This window comes from Parasteatoda tepidariorum, chromosome 6 (genome assembly GCF_043381705.1).
Source record: "Parasteatoda tepidariorum isolate YZ-2023 chromosome 6, CAS_Ptep_4.0, whole genome shotgun sequence".
In the NCBI taxonomy this organism is placed as follows: Eukaryota; Metazoa; Arthropoda; class Arachnida; order Araneae; family Theridiidae; genus Parasteatoda; species Parasteatoda tepidariorum.
The window spans coordinates 44,098,552-44,119,966 of NC_092209.1; the positions used below are offsets into that span (position 1 = coordinate 44,098,552).

The following is a 21,415-nucleotide window of genomic DNA, read 5'->3' on the forward strand; positions in this document are numbered from 1 at the left end:
ATGTTTGCTGATAGCTGTATAGCGAGACAATTTTTTTGTAGTGCCACAAAGTGAGCCTATTTGGGCTCCTTTGGATTGGCACTATACTTCAAAGGGATTCTTATAAATGAGCTGAAGAATGTTGATTGCTACACTGTACTCTTTGATGAGACGTTAAATCAGTCTCTACAATCTAAGCAGATGGACATTATGGTAAGGAATTGATAATAAAGTTTGCACTAAGTATCTTACCTCCCAATTTATGGGTCATGGAACTGCAGAAAATATTTTGTCCTCTTTTTACAAATGCATGGATGATGGTTAAAAGCTCTCTAAAATACTTCAATTATCCATGGATGGACCCTATGTCAATTGGAAATTCTATTAGAAGCTTCAGTGTGAATTAAAAGAGAAATATTCCCACCAGGTCATATTCATTGGCAGTTGTGGATTACACATAACGAATAATGCTTTTAAACATGGTGAAAATGGGATATGTTCCTTCTAATTTTTATTTTCAGAAAGAATTGTTGCTGCATAACATTTAGAGAAGGTTGTGTAAATTATGGATGAATAATTTCAGAAACGATGTTTAATAGAGGAGAGGAGGGGGTTATGGAATAGTCATGGAATATGGAATACCTAAGATTTAGCTCTGTCTTTCATGCAGCCTTCACATGGAAATACACAGGATTAAAGGATTTCACCATTAACACCTCATTACCATTAGTTATAGATTGTGCTGAAAATGATTTTGTGAATTAATATGTAAAACCAGTAGGGTTGTTTTTAAAAAAATATAAATTTTAGTCCATAATACATATACTCTCTTCTCTCTATATAGGCAAAGCATTTAGGTATTATATTTGAAATTAATTATTGCCACAACAAGCATTGTTGCTTCTAGTAAAATAGAAGAGAATAATTTTTAAAATTGGTCTTAGACTAAGGTCCTTGAAAATTTTGTTGAGGTCCTTGAAAAGTCCTGGAAAGTCCTTGAATTTCAATCTCATCATAGAGTGGGAACCCTGTTGTGTGTTTATTAGCATTAAGAATTGGAGAAAAATTGGTTTTGTTGATGTAATTTATATGAGGCTTTACAGAGGGCAAAAGTCATTAGATATTTTATCAGGAAATGTGCTATATAATAATTTAATATGAAATGTTTGTTCATAATTGATTGCATTTTTATTAAATAAAACTTATCACTTGGGAAATATTGTACTAATCATAATATTGAAAAAAGGCTTTTTAGAATGGTAATCATATAAGTTGATGATGACAAAAAATCGGCATTAAATTATTTTTAACTACTTTGTAAAGGATATACATTATTCTATGTAACAATGATATTTTGAAAAAAGAGGAATATTTAAAATGGTAATTTTTGAAAACATTATTTAGGGATAGTGTTGAAATTGTCAAGGAATTTATAATGTATAGAACAGGTTACCATCCTGAACAACTTAAACTTATATTAAAATGAAAAATATTTATCCCCTCTTATTTATCACTGGTTTTAATAATATTATTGTAAGAAGAGATTTATTTTTTCATATTTAGGTAATAAATTGTTTGAAGCAGCAATATCGCAAAAACAAGAAACTTTCTCGTCTGTGTGAAAATGAAATAGTTCGATTAATGAGAGACGTTGCTCTGGATTATAATTTGGATCCTCAACTGGTACAAGCATGTAGTTTTGACGTAAGTGTAGTCTTGTAATACAATTACTTAGTTAACTACAAATCTACAAAATTATATGTAATAGTATAACAACACATTTTAATTCATTGCTATCATGGATTTTAAGTGGTTTGAGGAAGGCTTTATTAGCAAAATATTTATCTCTAAGATGATTATTAATCTCTAAAAATAGATTTTATTCTGAACTAAAGTCAAGGTTATTGTATAAAAAGATTACTTCATTAAATTTATGATTTTTATTTGCTAAAAAAAAGGATTAAGTAACATAATTTGGTTTTTAAATGTTAGGAAATATGCTATGTGCATATTTCAGCATGCATTCAGTGACATTAGCATTTTTCTTATCTTCTATTTTAACATTATTCTGCTATTTTAACATTTTAAAATTCTTATTCATCTATTTAATCTTTTTTTTAAAATTTTCAGATTCAAAAGAAATGCTCAGATGAACCAAATATTGAAGAATGCTTAAAAATAAAATTTCAGAAAAAAGAACTGGAAAAAGCTGATTGTAGAAGGGTTTGTAATTTTTTTTTTTAAAATTATGCACTTATGCAAAGGTTATTCTGTTATTTTTCATAATAATACTGTATTTAACAGGAAGTTGCACGTCTAATATTTGAAGGAAAAGCTGACATACAATCTGATCCTTTATTGTATAGAGTCTGTATAACAGATATTAAGCATTTTTGCAGTGAAATTCCAGCTGGTCATGGTCGACGTAAGTATTAAATATCCTACTGAAATATTTCATTAATGACTACTTTGTGTTAATATATTTACTTTTGCAACCTCATTAGTCTCGTATTTATTAGCAGAATCCATATTTTAATAATGTAGCCATTAAAAGTTTATTTTTCTTCTAAACCTTAAATTTATATCAATGCACAGAATTAATAATGTATTGCATTCATTTTTTTCTAGAAAATTTATTTCATTTGGTTAATTTAGGTTTTTGTAATATACACTTTTAAATTTTTTTTCCTCTTAGCTTAAACTTATATTCATGGACAATTTACAACATATTGCATTAATTCTTCTTTCTAGAGAATTTATTTTGTTCAGCTAATTTCTATAACATGCGCTTTTAAAATTTTTTTTTCTCTTAGTTTAACTTATATCTGTGGAAAAAAAAACTACAGCATATGGCATTGATTTTAAATAATTTTTTTTTAAAATTCTTTCTAATGTTCTTTTTTGCTTACCTCAAATTTATATCCATGAATAAGATGCAGCATATTGCATTGATTTTTATTTATTTAATTTTACTCAAGACCTAAAGTTACTACTGAAACATTAGAATGTCTATTTGTTCTCATTCTCTGAAAACATTAATCAAATAAATACATGCCAAGCTCTAATCTTACCAAGGATGATATTTTCGATCGTTAGTGAAATAAAAATTGAATAACAGTAATAAACAGAAATATCTTTTTTATTATGTTTTTTTTGTTATAATTATGCACTTATATAAATATTAATCTGTATTTGTAGTAATGGTTGAAATCATTTTAAGTTTAGAAATCGCAGAAATAAATGGAAAGCATAAATTACACAACCACCTTAAATGTGAAAATAAAATTTTACACAAAATGCATATCAATTGGCAGTTATGGAAATATGTCATACATATAAGATAATTAATAAAATGTGTTATGTAATATGTATTTATTCGTGCAAAACGTATTTATTAATAAAATGGAAAATGTATTAATAAAATGGAATTAAGAGTACAGTATTAATTTATTCGTAATGCTAACGTATTCAAATAGTTCGGTATTCAAATAACAGTAACGTAATATGTTAAACATCACCCATATCAATTATATAATGATATAATATGTAAATATTATTTCATAATTTTGTTGATGAAAATAAGAAAATAAGTTGAAAGAAAATAAGTTGAGAATATTCTTCAAATTCTCCATTAATGAATTAATCAGATTCGACCTTGTGACTCTTTTTCTCAACAAAAATTTCTATGCTACTGCACATGTATTTTTTTTAAAATAAATATCTATGGATGTATATTATTATAATAAGATTTTAGCATAGTAAAAGATTAATAATTTATATTTGTGGAAATTTTTTTTTCTTCATAAAATGTATAGTTTGTTAAGAATTGTTTTATGAACATGATTTTTAAAGAAAATATTTATCTTATACATGGTGCATAGCATTTTTAAAAAGGGCTTAAGCTTGCTTATTTTTGATTTTAATTTTTTTAAAGCCCTTAAAGGTGCTTTTTCACTGATTGTTTTTAAAAAATGCTTAATTTTCCCTTTTCGAAAATCAAAATTTTTTTTCTTTACCATGTCGATTTTTGCCACGTATTATGAGCTGGGTTCGGTGAGATTATTGCAATCTCATGTGAATCTCTGCTACGTTTTGCAAGATATTTTCAATTTCAGGCTTCATTTTCCTCCCTCTGATATCGGACCGAAGTTATTAATTTATAGTTATTTTATCATGTTCATGTAAAGTCTTTGAAAATTATTTCGCATTTTGTGAATGTATATAGTGCTTAAAAATATTTTTAAGTGCTTGAAAAGTACTTAAAAGGTGCTTATTTTTTATTGAGAAATTTAGCCTCACACTGTGTAATAGTTATTGTTTTGCAAAATTGTATTATCTTTATAAACTCAATTGTATTAAACATTGTTTTATCCTAATAATTTATCTTAATATTATTTCACTCTTATAGTTTTATTTTCTCAATATCATTTTTATTCTTGTTTTAGACTATTTTAATAGTTTAAATTAGACATTTGGATCTTTTGCATAATAAAATAAAATAAGTAAAATGAAATAATAATAGAAATAAAATAAAATAAATAAATCTGTCTTGGGTTATTTGTGTTCTTTTCTCTTTATTTTGAACTAAAGCTCATGTGGTTCTTAAGATTAAAAATCAACTTATACAAGATTCGTTATTAAAATTAAATTACATGATTATGAGACATTTTCATTTTTGAGTTTTAATTACAGAGTTGTCATGCCTCCTTACAATTCTGGAAGGAGATCCTCCTTCTGCTGCTGCTTTATCAGAAGAGTGCAAAACAATGCTATCCAAACGGGTTCAAATGTTTGAGTACGCTGCACAAGTAAGTTCATTATAGTCAACTTATTTATGTTAATACTGTATTAAAAACCAGTTATTTTGCTCTGTAGTATACCTAGTTTGACCTTATTTTTGCAAATTTTTTTGAAATTTTTGAGAAATGTGTATTTTTATACATCAGCTTTTCTAGGTAAAAAAATATTTTTTTTAAAGAAAAAAGTTGTTTTTGTCATATTCTTGATATTGTCTTGTTTCTCTAATCAAAGAAAACATTTGTTTGGTCTCTGAAGATAATAGATTTTGTTTTTTTTACGCACCATTTAGTTACATTTCAATCAGATTTGAAAAATTAGGGAAAATTAAAATAGGAAGAATAAGTTATTTAGTTTTGTATATCTTCTATTTTTAATGAAAAGTTTCTACTATAAATCAAAGCATCTCAATTATTGACTCCTCACCTTTGGTCCAAAGTACTGTTTATATCTATACAGGCGAACTTCTATTTAACGAACTTCCATTTTGTGAATTTTGTTGAATTTATTAAGAATGAATTATTGCAATTAATGTTGAATTTGTTAAGTAATAAAACATATTGAATTCCATAAAAATAAAATTTATTATGGTATTTTTATTAAGTAATGTTCAATTTTAAATATAGCATACATGATTTAGAATCAATGAAAAATTGATGATTTTCTCAAATGTGTATTATAAATCCATTGAATTGGATCTAGCCATTCTTGATACTCTATGAAGTTAATTTTCAGAGATACTTTTTTTTTTGTTGTTTTTTCCTTTTTAATGAGATTTATGTAAGTTTTAATTGTTTATTTCATATTACAGGTAGCTCCTGCTGAATCTGTTGGAGATCTTATTCGCCAAGTTGCTATCTCTCCATCTAGAAACTATATCATTGTAGTGATATTAGGTTGTCTAACTGGCATATTTGTTGGCGGACTTTTCTGTGGTCGAGTTACTAAACGAGTGACTGCTATGGAAAAAAACAAGTGAATTATTTATCTAGCTAGATAAGTTTTTTTTAAAGCAGAACACATTTTCCAAACTGTATGTACAGCATAAATACAATGAATTTCTAGTTAATTTTTTATTTTTTTTTCATCCTTTTTTTGGACAAAAGATGGATTTGACAAAAATCATACTTTCTTACCTAAGGCAACCACTCCGAACTGCCATGAAAAGGTTTTGTATATACAAACTTAAACAAAAGTATATATATATTGTTAAATTTTGTTTATTTATATGTGCTTGTGCAATGATTTGAATTTTATAAACGTGTATAGTATGTTCACCTTATGTTCTATTTTTCTTATTTTAACTTGTACCAAAGATGAAAAAGACTTAAAATTAAATTCTGACTAATTTAACATTCCTTTTAATATCTCATGCTGATAACTCTCAATAGTTTTGTTTTGTCTCAGAAATATTACTCAATCAGTAGTGTATGCAGGATTTTTTCGGTTTCTGAATTTTTTAATTTTTATGTATGTTTAGCTTATTTGAAAGATTACTGAATAAATATACAGTAATTAATAATTAACTTTAATTATTAATAATTATTTCAATAAGTATAAGAGAGAAATTATTTTTTCTATAATTTTCAATCACATTTAATGTCATTTTCTGTAATAGTTTAATGTATATGCACTTAAAAATTTGATTTGAAGAAGATCTCTGTTTATATGCGACAACTTTTATTGTTATCCAATAATCTTGATTCTATTGCATATCCATCGCATTTTTATATTGATTTTTTAACTTTAAAGTAGGTTTTCTGTTATTATTGATTTGAAATATTTAACAGGATTTCTATTATTGATTTGAAATATTTTAAATCAGCATTTAAATTATACATATTCTTGATTTTTTTAAAATATATATATATTTGATCTTACTATTTTAATTGTACTATTTAAGTATCTCCCAGTCACACGTAACTTCCCCAAAATTGATACAAAGTTTAAAATCTAATCACTGTTTTTAAATATGTGATACATTTCCCAATGTTGGATTCAAGTGCTGCGTTGTTTTCTGTTTTCAGATTACTCAATCTTTTAACTATCTTAATTTTTGGATGTAATGATAGCACGACTGTTTTATTCTTTATCGACATGCTTGAAAACATTTGCAGAACTTAGTAAAATAGAATGTTTATTCTTGGTCTATTTTTTTTAATCAAATAAAATGCAAAACTTTTCTCTCTAATTTTTGGAAAAAAAGGAGGCTTGTTCCTCTAATGTTAAAACTGGCAGAAATATGTGAGCAAAGGGGAAGGGTATCATGTTTGTTACTAAGAGACAAACGTAATTTTTCGATTCCTTCAGAGATTAACGGAGATTCAGGATTTTCCTTAAGAAATTTTTTTTTTGGAGAAGGTGTGCCTAGAGAAGAAATGCCTAGTTTTCAATTTTTTCAGTTAGTTGGACAATTTGTAAATCAACGTTTAGATAAATGGTGCTTTACTGTACCTCATTTTTTTTTTTTTCAATTTTGATTGGAACTACTTCAAATAATAGTTTTTTGTTTAAAGGTTATTTTTGTGAGTATCACATGAAAATTTGTTAGATAAAATTTTAAATTCTAAAAAGTAGTATTCTATTGAGAGTTACTGTATGTGTGTTTTATTTTACCTGTCTATTTCTACTTAAGTTTTAAAAATTTAAAAATACAGTTAAGTTTTCATACACAGCAACCACAATAATAGATCTTGATAATATATGGTTAACTAGCTTGTTCAAGCTTATAATTAATTTAGCTATTGCTTTTACTTTTGCTATTTACTTTTGTGTAGGTTATTAAAAATTATATGGGCACATAGATCTTTGAGTACATGTTATTTATTTTTGCTACTAAATTTTCTATCAAATTACTTCTACCTATTATATATTTGTATAGTTTAATAAAATATTTATGAACGCAGTAGAGTATCTCTTAATTGACTATAATTGTATGTTGGGTTCACAATTATTTTTTTACAAATATTTACTAATTGCTGTATTAATTGGTCGCTATAATATATATAAAAGAATTATCGCATTCTTGAATTATAGAATATAATTTGTTATTTTTGTATATTTTTTTAAAACCTTTTTTTTATTTCTTCAATTTCAGTTTTTAAAATTTACTGATTCTTAACAACCAGATATTGAAGCTTTTACTTATTTTTTTATTTTTTTGGAAAATGCAACTTATGTAATTTGAATTAAATGTTTCATTTCATATTTTAATATTAATGCTGCATCCATTTAGTTGCAACAAAAAAAATATTGAAGACATTAAAATTTGTTACTTCCTTATCAATGTGTTTTTATAAATTTTTTTGCTCACTTTCATCGATGTCAACTGCTCTGAGTTTTCAAAGACTAATGCATAAAAGTTATTTATTATTTAGAAAATGTAACTCATTATTTTATATAAGTTAAGTTATTAATTTTGCATTTTAATATACTTCTCTGGAAAAACACTTAGTGCTCCTTTATTATTAATACTTAAAACTTGTGATAATTACTTAAAATAAAAATTTTCATACAGATATAATAATTTTAAGTTTTTATTTTTAATTTTTTTATATTCACAATTTTTTTTATTCGCAGATTAGTAATGAGTATAACAATATGTTTTCCTTAACATGCATTCAAAACAGAGGTTTTGGAGTGTAAAAAGGTAGACCATCACACCAGTAGGACAAGTAAAAATTTTCCATCCATGTTAATAATGTTGCCTTGCTTTGATTTAACATAAAATATATACATACTTACTTAACATAAAGTTAGCTTGCATTAAATTGAAATCCTATTAAATACTACTAGTCAAAAGATTTACATGCAATAGATGTTTAAATTATACAAAAATTAAGAGATAGATCTACTGTGTCAATGTATATTGTATTTGTATAATTTCAATTCAGATTTCAAATTTCATGATTTATTTAGAACTATGATTTCAAAAGTTTATATATTTGCATGAAATATAATTAATTCTGAGTTATAATATTTAAATATATTTGTGCCAAACTCAATATTCCTTGTAGATTTATCAAATTTGCAGTTCTGATTTTGTATGTCTTTATACTATGCAAAAAATGATGCCTTTTGAAACTTAATCTATACTTTTTCTGTAGCTATTTGTACTGAATTGTAATACTTAAACATTTTAATTGTACTTTCTTGAGAACTTTTGTTAAATGTGTATTTAAATTATATTTTATGCAAAGTTTGCATGTTATTTCTATTTTTTTGTTACATTATTATTTATATCCTGCTTTTCATTTGCTTGGTTTTTAATGGAATTTTAAAAGAAATATTATTCTAACTATTGAATTTTTATACACACTGTGAATAATATTTTAAATCCTTGTGGCAGATGATGCTTTATGTTTTTCATAATTTATGCCATTATATTTAATTAAAAAATGCGCATTTTAAATTTCTATACATTTAAATTAATGTTATATATTTAAAACTTTCGAATCACAACTTTTGAATTTTTATGATCGCAAATTGTTATTATTACATCTTTGGATTGTTTGCATTTTTTTTCCTAAAGTTTTTAGCTATGTTTATTTTAAAGGGTGTTTCTGTTTATTATACCTAATAATGTATTTACTTAAATATTGTGTAATATTGGAAAATAAGTCTTAAATAACTAATTTTAATTTGTTATGGTTGCACAATGCAATGAAAATGTAGTATTCTTCAAAAAGAAAATAGTATCATTTATACAATATATGTATGAACAATACATTTTAATTTATTTAACTTCTATAATCCCCCCATAACAAACTACAATATAGTCCCAATAATCTGAGTTTAGGCAACAGTTACACGTAATTGAATTTTTGCATGCTGTGTTTTAGTGTTACCATTGTATGTTTTGAGAGAAAAAAACAAAAGAATTTTATCCAGATCAAAATTTAAAATCGTATTTAATGCTATGAATTCAAAATATATAGCTTATGAAAATGCACAATCGTTCAAAACGCTATCGCTGGAATAGTTAGTGTGATATATCATAAAAAAATGAGTGTTTAAATGTGATACTCGAATCTCACAAAACATAAATACACATTGTGATATCATTCAATCATTATAGTTGCAACATAATGTTTTTTATTGAAAAGCGAAAATTCATGTTTTAAAACTCTTCATTATAATATTTAGTCTTAAGATGTTTTGGACTTTTTCACTGTTTCCTGACATACAGGACATATAGGGTTACCATATCTTTTTCAACTCTTTAACTGTCGGCCTCAAATTACATTCTGGTTGCAATCTGTTTGTGTACCTGCACAAAAAAAGTTTTTACAGAATTCTTGTTTATTTAATGAGAAATGTTTGATCAAGTAATAAATTTATTTTTACAACAGGGAAAATCTGCCAATTTTCAGTAATCAGCATTGGCAATGGTTATTGGTTCACATTAATTGAGATTACTGGGACTTTGTTGTATTTAGAATACTTTCTCTTATATAATAATAAATGAAAAAAAAAATATTGGAATACACTTTTTCTACAATTTTGACCTCTTGCTTCCCCCCCCTCCTCCAAAAAAAATATTCCAAGAGTGTTTTGTACTGATGTAGTCTAAATTTTTTTGATGGTATTTTTAATATCTAATATGGTATTTTAACAAGCCATGTTTGATTTCAGGCATCTTTGCAAACAGTTTAGTTTTAGCTCTTGATTTTTTTAATACATTGGTAAAAACACATGGTTCATTTTATATTCTCATCTCAATTTTCTTTAAAAAAATTCCAGATCTGAAATTTTTTTTAATGTTTTACCCCAAATTAAGTGCATACCGATTGACCTCATAGCCAGGAAATCAAGAAGAACAGGGGGGAAATCAGGGAATTTTATCAATCCTGAAAAATCAGGGAAATTTCTGGGAATTTAAGTAATCCAAGGTCAGTGTAAATGAATAAATGTTATGTTTCAGCTACTTAAAAGTTCGATATTTTTCTCCAATTTTTAATTTTTTTTTACTCTCTTAATGGCAATCGTAAGTGTTTAGCAATCTATTTTATGTTTAAGAACGTGACTTAACTAAAAAATTAATAAAATTTATACCATCAGTTAAAAAAAATAATTGAAATTAGATAAAATTCTGAGTGTCTGGGATCCACCTGGCATGGGTTTTGTGAGAATTTTTTTTAATAATCATCTTCATTTATTGTTAAAAATTGCCTTTATACTAAAACAAATTAAAGTATAGTTCACTTTGTCATTGTTAACTGTAAAATACTTTTCCAAGTACAAAAAAGTATTTTCTGCAATGATGGAAGAGGTTAATGCACAAATCAAAGCTCCTAAATTTTATGTATTAAAACAAAAATTATGTTAAAATATTTTTTTAAACTAACTTATGTTGCATTTCATCATAGAATTTCATTTTAAGTTATGGTGAAAGTTCATCTAAAGTTTTATTTTAAACAAAAAATTTTTGTCTTCTAATTATCATAAGTTTATAAGTCTGTGATATTTATCTCATCCGATTTGAATACTATTGCATGCAAAGAAGATAAAATTTTTTTATTGTGTTTAGTCTCATTACTAAATAATATTTAGTTTCCTAAATTGTTCTAATTTCCTTTCCATATATCAATGAACTTTAAAGCTTCTTACCATATTTTTAATTTGTTAAAATATGGTACATTTATTCATATTTGACAACAGATTCAATAATTGTTTGTAGTGTTAACAATAGTGCATGAATATGGTGATTTACACATAAATATTTATGATTTCGTATTTATAATATAAACATTACAATTGAAAATTTAATGGCAAATAACAAACTATCTGAAATTTATTTTGCTTAAAAGGATTTTTTCATGCAAGTTGTTATTTTAATATTGACTTTTATTATAATCTAATCTTCCTTTAAAATTTATTTAATATGTACTTCCATCTATCTTTATAAAAAAAAAATATGCAGGAGTGTTATTAAGAGTAATAAAACACTTCTGGATATTTTATATATACTACATGTCTTCTTATTTGTAACAGTGTAACAAGTCTTTTTTGTTTTTAATCATTGATTTTTTTTGAAGTCAGTATTATAACTATGTTCTTATCTTCTATTTGCAACAAACTATATGTTTTCATAAGACTGTCCGTGCTGTCTTGCATTTATTTGTATGGGGTTTTTTGAGTTGTAAAACTCAATTGTATAAATTGTAAAAATAAGAATTGTGTGTTGTGAAGAAAGGATCTGTGTTATTATGCAAGTGATTGTAATTTATAATAAAAACCATGAGTTAATATTTTCAGTGTTTTTACATGTTAAAATTCAGATTTATTTTCTTCACCATTATGATTATCAAAAAAGTTTCCTCTAATTTTATGAGCTGCAGCAAATTTTTTGATAAGCGCATCGTATAAGGACAGCTCTGTGTGCTTACACTGTTTCGTCTAGTTTTCAACCAATAATAGATTGGTTATGTCATTGGTATGTTTGGGTCACGGACATGGAATTGAATGCTGGTGTAGTCATTCTTTTAAGTTGCAATCGTGCTCAGCTACACAAAATTTTTAGAAAGTTGCATACAAATCTTTTAAAAAATAATATTGAAAGTATGTTATTTTTAAAAATTCAAGCAATTAGAGTACAGATAGATTTTTTTAATAATAAAATATTTGCTTATTATGTATTTTCTGATGTGTTCCAGTGTTATATCTAGCAAAAAACTGCTGCCGATTTTTGAGGTTTTAAAATTTAATTCTTTTAGCAGTTTGACAATAAACCAATATTCATTTCTTATAAAATACTTGTCTTATAAAAGTTATTCCAATAGTTTGACTCATTAAAAGTAATATGTTTTTTAAGTATTTTTTTTTTTGAAATTTCAACTTATTTTTTTTTTTAAATCAAACTTTATTGGTTACCGACAAGTCAACATTTTTTGTAAATATTTTAAGGAAAATTAATCTAAAAACATGTGAAATCTTATTTGCATATAACTACAATTTAAGGTAAAGTTATAGCATATTAGGGAGTTCTTGTTATATTTTTTTAATAATAAATTTACTGTAAAACTATTTTTTGAATTATACTAACATATTTTTGTCAGACAAGTTCTGTTCATAACTTGTTTTACTTGCACAGCTTGGATGAAAAATTGTTGGAAATGTTGATTGCTGTATTCTGTTGGATAGATTAAAAATTATAATAGTGAACATGCTGAAAGCAGATATGCTAGCTGCTTTTTAGAGAAAAGCCTCCATAAAAATTTTCGGTGCTATAAATGCGGATGGCTTATGGAGACAACATAATTTTGAACTGTATAAGAAGCTGATATCAACCAACACATCAAAATAAGTCTGTTAAAGCTTGCAGATTACACCTGTCAAATGGACCCTTCTTCCTTGATTTTTAAGACCCTCAATCACAAACTAATGAGAACTAGAGTTGGAACTAGGACTAAGATCAGATGTAGAAGAGGATTTCAAAATCCTGAGAACAGCTGACTGGAGAACAATCACAAAGAAAAGAGCCGAATGGTGGAAGGTTTTGGAGAAGGCTATGGCCTACAAGGGACTGTCCTGCCAGTAGAAGAACAACATGCTGAAATTGCTCAGTTGGTCAGTTATAGAAATTATTGTGTCAAATATTTGAAGGGGGAAGATAAGTGGTATTTCATAATTTTTTTGGGTGTTTGGTTGAGTTTTATGTAGCAGAAATTAATTTTATACAATTGGGGTTCTCGTCAAGAACCTGGAACTGTAAGGAAAAAAAAAGCTTCGATTGTAGAGAAATAGTTAAAGAATGTGCATTTAGAGTAAATCTGAAAAAAATTCTGCAAACAAACCTAGAAGAAAATCTTAAAATTCATGGCAGCATTAAGCAGCCAATGTGATTTAAAGTAAATATTCCTAACATCTATTAAACAAAATTCTAATAAAATCAAATCTGCAAGAGCAAAAGAATTATAAAATTAAAACAAGTTACAACTATCATTATCGTTATCCCTGTATTATAAAATCAAGATTTTGGAAAACTGATGTATTGAAAAGAAAAAAAATTACACTTGTCTGAATGCTTAGAATTTTCTTTCTTCTCAAGTTTTGAAAGATGTATAGCATACAGATATCTTTGTTTATAAATTACAATCTTGTACGTACAAGTAAGCAGTGCAAACCAACATGAGTGGATAACACTAACTGCAGAAACTGAAGGATTAGAATGAAAAAGAATTAAACAAGAAGGCAGAATAAGGAAAGATATTGCAAGCCCATCATCCCTCAAAGAAATCAAAAGTAAGTAAACTATTTAATTGATGGTTTGCCTTACATAAACTCTATAACTGAAGGATATCTGTTCTGTTAATTTCATTAATAAATAAGAAAAGTAAGGCCAGAATATGGATGAAACAGTTTGTGTTAATGCTTATTCTGTTTCAATTATGAAATAAAGAGTTGAGGGTACAATTTTAGATTTATTTTGGTTAAACTTTAGAAATATATTTAAAGGGCAAGATTTGAGTGTCGTGGATGCTTTTGAAATTTATTTAAATCTATCCCTGATATTCGAGGTAATATTGAAAGTTTCAACATCATTTGAAAGTTTTTGTATCTTTCTAATTACAATTTGCCATTATTTTAAGACCCTTCTGTAAATTTAAAGCTCATGATTATTCAACATGTGTAGCAATTTATTTAGCTGTCAATGTAAAGTTTAACTTTGGAATTTTTTCGAAGTGAAGACATAGACAAGATGGTTTCTAAAATTAGCTGATTCATAAAATCGAATGTCTTAAGAACCAATGTGATTTTAATTAAGTATATCTTTTAAAAATTCACTGCAATATGGTTAAATGTCTTATTTTTAAAATTAGAATGCTTATTTCAAGAAAACTATTTTATTTAACAATATCTTATTTTGAAATTTTGTTTAAAATATCAATATTTGTAATTCAATAATACTATTTACTAAGCAAGTTATTATGCTAAAGCAATGAGATGCTGCGAGAGTTCTCTGACAATTTTCTTTGGCAGTTGGATAGTTTATTAGCAATTACCATTTAATAGCTTTTAGTTGTGAATCTTGTATGATTTAACTGAGAATTTCACAGAATTAACATTTTTGACACATTATGGCCTAATTTATTTTTTGTCTCCAGTTAACCAACCAAAGCTCTTACATGGATGAAATTGTCACATTAAGGAATAGATATTACCAAATAACAGAATGATAAATTTTATTACATCAGAAAAATATATGTACATGAACACTTCTACAAATTAAAATTATTTGGTGACTAGTTAATAACATGAACATTTACAACATGCATTCGTCTTCTATGATTTCAATACAGATGAGATGCTCAGCAGTGAGATTAGTAAACAGGCTTTCTAATCCATTGCATATTTGTCAAAGAAACAATTTTGAAAAGCAATTGCATTCAAGATAATTTGATTTCTTCTAGTTGTTATTATGTTAATCAGTTTTTAAATCAATGTAAATTTATTAATGAGTTCCCCCTTTTTTTTTACATGATAATGTTTTTTTTCTTCAGATTGCTAACTAGTTTACTAATTAAAGTTTATAATTGTAAGACCAATAATTACAATGTGTCTACGACAGGGAAAAATCAGTTGAATATTAAAGAATTTAATTAAAATTTCCCAAAAAGTCTGGGAAAATGAATTATAAATGAATTAAGTCCATTATTTTTTCCAAAAAATTGGTCTTGTAAAAAATGTTAAAATTTTTTTATTTTCAAATCGAATAGTAAGTATCAGTATGTATCAGAATAAGACAGAGCTGAAAAACTAATAAAATTTCTGATACTTCTTACAAAAATAAAGGAAATTGGATAACATCTGTCTTGAAAAGTAAGGGAATTTTTACTTTTTAATATTTGTAGCTGAAGTATTTCATTGTTAAGCCAATCTTTCTTAAATTATATTGTTAAAAATAGTACCTATGTAAGAGAATTATAATCCCTTCCTAAAAATCCAAAATATTAGTGATTTTACTTTTTTTAATAATTTATACTGAATTTAATGTTTATTCTAAGCGTACAATAATTAATTTTAAAATTAAAAACACCATTTAACTTACTTATATAGAAACGTGTAATATTTAAATACCATTTTTAGAATTTTCTTCTAGATACAACGTAAAATTAACGTGTTTTTAAAAAGTAAATTGAGAGCAAATACGAAGTTTTTTTTATAACTTTGAAAAGTTCTTGATAAAATAGAAGATAAAATAATTTTTGTTTTAAGGTTATTATTTTGTAAGAAGATAAAAAGAAACTTACAAATATAAGTGCTATGTTTCTAAAGTTTTGAAGCCCTTTATGAAAAAGCAAATGATGTATGTTAGCAAAATGACTTTTGGCACTTAATGTAATCATTATATATAATCTTTTGTTCAGAAATAAAACTATAATTTTTAAACAACAAAATATCTAAAATTTAACAAGCTTTAAATATCATCTGATTTGTACTACATGGTAAACAATATGATGCATAAATAATACAACTGAATATTTTTTATCTGGTTGATCATGTTGTAGTTTATGTAATTATTTTTTTTTTAAAAAACTGCATACAAATTTTAATTACTTTTGAGCAAGTAATCTAAAAGTAAATTTGACTTCTTATAATTTTTAAACCTAATTTTTTTAAACTTTACTGTCAAATTTCAAAATCATAAGGTCAAAGAAATTTCAATTTATTTTTGGAAAGAATTGTTCTGGAATATATTAGAGAGTAAGAGAGATCAATTTAATGAACTAGTGGCCAGTTTAGGCTCACTAATGGGGGTGAATTATTCCTAATTTTGTTTGCTAGTTAAATTAAACTGTAACTGTATGTGTGCTTGGTTATACTGTAGAATTTCAAACTGAACTTAGAACTATACAGTGTGCCTAATTATTTTCATCTAGATCTGTAAAATAGAATCGAAACAAAAACTTTTTTTTATTAATTTAAAATACGCCCTTCCGAATTAATAAATTTGCTACAATGATTTAATAGTGACTAGAATGCTTCTACCTGTTCCTTTAGAATTTAATCTAAACACCATAACTGTTTTAGTTAAAAAATACTTATATCAAGAAAATTAATGAATAGTATTTAAGTTCTAATGTTCACAATTTATTTCAACAAATTTTCAACAATTAACAACGAGTGTAAAATAAAATATGTGCAGTTTTAAACTAACTGTGATTTGACTAGAGTTGAAATTCGAACAGTAAAAATCGCCTTTGGTATGACTACTGTAAATGATATAGACACTGCAACTGTACAAGTTATGTGAGATAAATACTTATCAATCTAGGACTTTAAATACTAATTTGAATTCTTGAAAGCAACGCACGCTTGTGAGAGGCTTTGCTTTCCAACATATGTCTGGCACAGTCATTATAAACTTGAAACATTGTGTTCCAGCCACAAGACGGCTGTTTTTAAAGAATTTAGCGACTAGGTAAATTGCACAGAATTACAATGTTTTTCCACAAAATCCTGTCAGAAGTAATATAGGTCCCAAATTCTGATTATTTGTCTCTCTAATTCGATTACAATTCAGTGCAGCCAACTTGGCGAACAAGCTATTCCATCATTTCAATGACAGACTGGATCTACAAACATTAGTTGCTAGAAAAATACAGATCCCAAATTATGATGACTTGTCTCTCCGTACGACGATCTTGATACAATACTTTACGAGCCATTTCATCCGTCAAACCCTGCTGTTTTAAAGATTTGTAATAATCTTCTAAGAGTTGCGCATGAATTGTTGGCGGAGAGACGACCAGTTTTTTTTTTCTGAGAAAGAATTGCACAAACCGCTAACCAAATCTCTATGTAACCTGTAAAAGATTCTCTCCAGAGAACTTGGCGACTAGAGTAATTGCACAGAATTTTATAGGTTTTGCGTAAATTGGCAGTTAGACTACGTCGAGTTTAACAGGTTTAATGTCTATGAGATTTGTAGATCTACTTGTTGGGCTTGGGCTGTGATCTGATGTTGTTCGGGGAGGCGTACTTGCCGATGAAGTTGCTGAATGACTACTGTTGGTTTGACCACAGATTCTGTGATGAGATTCCCAATCCTTGTGCTGGCAAAAAGATCCGCAATATCGAGCTATGTTACAACCACTGCAAGTTTCACTTGCTTTTCTTCCACAATTCCAGCAATTCTGAAAAAAAAATTTAAAATTCATTATTTCAGTTTTAAGAATACCAAAACATTTTGAAGAAGAATTCTTTAAAATTAAATCATGGAAGTAAAAAAAAGATTAGTAAGTAAAAAAAAAGTAGTAAATGAAAACTAACTCGCAATTTGGAGAAATATGTTTTCTGTAAAAAGTTTTTTTTTTTTTTAAGCATGATTTAGAAAAGACTTTTTTTTTTTAAAAAGCTTCATCTAAAAGCGGTATAAAAATTTTAAATTGCTCATAAATGTTACATAAAAACTATAATTCTCAAAGTTTTTAATATTTTATAACTTTCTCAAAATGGTCACTTTCTTAAGGTAAATACTACTAGTCCTATAACTCCAAAACATCCTTTTTTTTTTGTCAGACTTAGTTTCAACACCTATTTGATATTGAGTGTTGGCGTTAAGAAGTCTGACTTATGTTTTGAAACTCTATATTTAATCCCTTATTGCTCTCGCTACACCAATTTAATTTAGATATTAGAAGCATCAAATTTCGTTTGTGCCAACTTAACTTAATTATTTTTCTCATTGTTTTTAAGGGTCTGGTCTGGTGTATTTTTGAATTAATGGAAATGAGATAGTAAGACATTTAGGTGACATAGCTTTGTCTATACATCCTCAAATGCACTATATTAGGTTTAACAAAACGAATGGTGATAACTGTAAGGGTTTGACAAAACTTGCCAGAACAATCTTCACCATACAGTGTAAAGTCGGAAAGCAAATTTTGTGGTAAAAATTATTTGTTTTGACATGTTATGTCACCTTTTACAGTTGTCACCATTAGTTTTGTTACATCCAGTTTAAAATATGCATACCATAATTTCTAAGTGTATCTAATCCAAGGTATCACGTGGAGGTACTTTAGTGATCCTTTCTCCTTTTTTTGGGCTACATTTAATTTAAAGCACCATTTGTTTTCGTTTCTTTGAATATGTACGATATGTTTGTGCAGTTCTACGTTCAACCATTTAATCAAAGGGTTCGCAAATAAAATTTTCTCTTGAATTTCTAATATTCGTTGAGTAAAATAAAAGTATAATTACTTCGGTGGATTCTTCTTGGTGTGTAGCAACAGCTAGAGCATCTTCAGCAGCTTGTCTTCTAGCCTCAGCTAACATTCTTTCCATTTTGATTCGTTCTGCTGCGACCAGCTCACTAGCTTTAGATTCGGCTGCTGACACTGCTTTTTGTAGTTCGGCAACGGCTTGCCTTTTCACTTCATTGACAGCTTCTTCTAGGGCGACAAAAAAGACGCCACGCTATCACAATCAACTCGGATAATGTGCATCTTTATTTTAGAACACATAAAAATTTCAAATGAGGGGGGGGGGAACTAATAAACTTATAGCTTCGCTATATTTCTTTTAAAAACCATTTTCACTTGTGTTTTTACGTTTAGAATTTTTAAACATTTGAAACAAGTCTCTTAGCGAAATGATTTTTTTTCCTAGTAATAACACTATACGACAAATTCTATTACCATACCATACTGAAACGAACATGATCCATCACGTACCATTTCGTGGGTGATAAGTCGACAGGAATTCTCGAATACATCGATCTCTAATGCATCTTTTTTAGAGAATCAAAACTACGGGAAAGTATATAATGGCTTTTGTCTTTAAGCTGGTGATGGTCCCACTGCCACTGAGAACGCTTTTCCTTTGCCTCTATTTTTGTGTTTTGTTTAAATACGTAAAATTGCCTGACAAAGATGTGAATTTTTATGAAAAGAAGGCGGGGTAAATAAAATAATTAGAGATTTGTTATTTTCAGGTAAAATAAACACATATTTTCATTTAAAGGACATTTTTTTTCGTTGTATAGTACAATTAAATGACTTTGGCCAATCTATATAAATAAAGTAGAATGTTGTGTGTGTGTATGCCTACAAATCTGCGATTCTTAACCCTTTGACGCAGATTAAACACATTTTTCATCCTTGTTTCATTATTTTCTATTAATTTAGGTCAAAATAAGTGAAAAATATCATATTTAGAATTTTAATAATTTACGGTTATGAAATATAGCGTGAAGTTAAAGGTTTGTATGATTTCGTAGTGAAAAGTGTTAATCAATACAGATTTATTGATTTCTTTTTTTTTCCAACCCGTAGGGGAGAGTGGGGTCAATTGTAACAGGGTACGATTGTAACAGAGCAAAAATTTCGAGTGTCGCGTTCTAGATTTGGTTCCTAGATGGCGCACAAGGTGTATTTAATAAATCTACATGTACACCCCTGCTGGCAACCATTTTTATGTACTTTTGAAAGAGTTACATCACAAAAGATATTTTCAAGCTACGTAAGTACTTTTTTTGGTATTAGAATATTATATTGTAACAAAGTAATTTTGTTTAAACAAATAAAAATTATTAACCGAATATGTAAGTGGACACCTTAATTAACATTTCAATAAAAAAAAAGATTAGTTTTGCTAATTAACTAGCATTGTTTTTAACAAATGAAGCTGAAATGGCGTCTTGGGGACAATTGTAACAATAAGTAAAGGGACGATTGTAACAGCTGAAAATAAATAATCTTATGTTTACAAACCATTACTTAACTCTTTAAGAACCACCAATAGTTTCCTATATCATTTATATTATGTTGCATGTGCATTATTTTATTTGTCACCTTTCACAGCATAAATTAAAATTTTTAACCCCTTAAAGTTAAAAGCTTAACCCTTTAGGTCTCTGCTCATTATTATTTTTACTCCTAAAATATCACTACTATTTTGATCAATAAAAAAATATATCACAACTATGATAATATGTATAATTAACTATGTTTTAGTTGAATTTATGAACTGTTACAATTGACCCCGTAAGTGGGGACAATTGTAACAAGTGCACGACTGTCAAAAATTGTTAATAACTAATATAATAACATTTAAAATAAGGTATTTATTATTTTTTCTAGTAGAGGATAGTCTACTTTACTCGTCTGTCAATTAATACTAATAATATATTGGATTTTTTGTTAGTTAAAAATAGTTAAGTAAAAAATGTTACAATTGACCCCACTCTCCCCTACTTAGATCAGCTAGAATATAAAAAAATATTTTCAAGTTGAATTTGTGAGATCGTTTTTGATGAAAAATACTCCCATATAGGCAATAAAGATGGTTCTATGTATGATGTTTTTTTTTTTTTTTACCCGTGATTCCGTAGTGACAAAAGCACTGATCCATCATTGTGGAGGACTGGTGTTCGACCCTCAATTGTGGCTTGAAATTTCAAGATTGATGGGTACCAGCTTGTACCCATACTTAATCAAAAGCGGTATTGTACTCGATGCTTACCGCATTACCAAAATTATGCTATTGATCACGCCTTATGGATTGAAAGCCTTAACCTCTGACTCCCCTGGCCTATAATGGTCAGTTACAGGAATGGTTTTTAACTAAAATATTTGTTAAATATACTTCCGATTTTTGCCAGTTTTGACAAAGTCGGTTTGTGACCGTAACA

General features: G+C 27.0%; 2 protein-coding genes across 10 annotated transcripts in view; one reads left to right on the forward strand and one right to left on the reverse strand.

Moving 5' to 3' along the window:
• Window positions 1–7,333, forward strand: part of LOC107451795 (golgi glycoprotein 1) — a 46,636-nt gene extending 39,303 nt beyond the window's left edge. Inside the window, exons 19-23 of the mRNA XM_016068011.3 lie at window positions 1,543–1,683; window positions 2,110–2,202; window positions 2,284–2,404; window positions 4,672–4,787; window positions 5,588–7,333. Coding sequence (XP_015923497.1) covers window positions 1,543–1,683; window positions 2,110–2,202; window positions 2,284–2,404; window positions 4,672–4,787; window positions 5,588–5,755 — 639 coding nt within the window. The 3' untranslated portion in view covers window positions 5,756–7,333. The remainder of the gene's footprint in view (window positions 1–1,542; window positions 1,684–2,109; window positions 2,203–2,283; window positions 2,405–4,671; window positions 4,788–5,587) is intronic.
• A 7,610-nt stretch (window positions 7,334–14,943) lies between these two features.
• LOC107451801 (protein CBFA2T1) overlaps window positions 14,944–21,415 on the reverse strand; it is an 87,517-nt gene continuing 81,045 nt past the window's right edge. For 5 of the 9 annotated variants that reach the window (XM_016068021.3, XM_016068026.3, XM_016068023.2 and 2 more), the window contains 2 exons: window positions 18,985–19,175; window positions 14,944–17,915 (listed from right to left, as the gene is read on the reverse strand). In XM_016068021.3, coding sequence (XP_015923507.1) covers window positions 17,664–17,915; window positions 18,985–19,175 — 443 coding nt within the window. In that variant the 3' untranslated portion in view covers window positions 14,944–17,663. The remainder of the gene's footprint in view (window positions 17,916–18,984; window positions 19,176–21,415) is intronic. The other 4 variants (XM_016068022.3, XM_071182295.1, XM_071182293.1 and 1 more) reach the window with 1 other exon arrangement.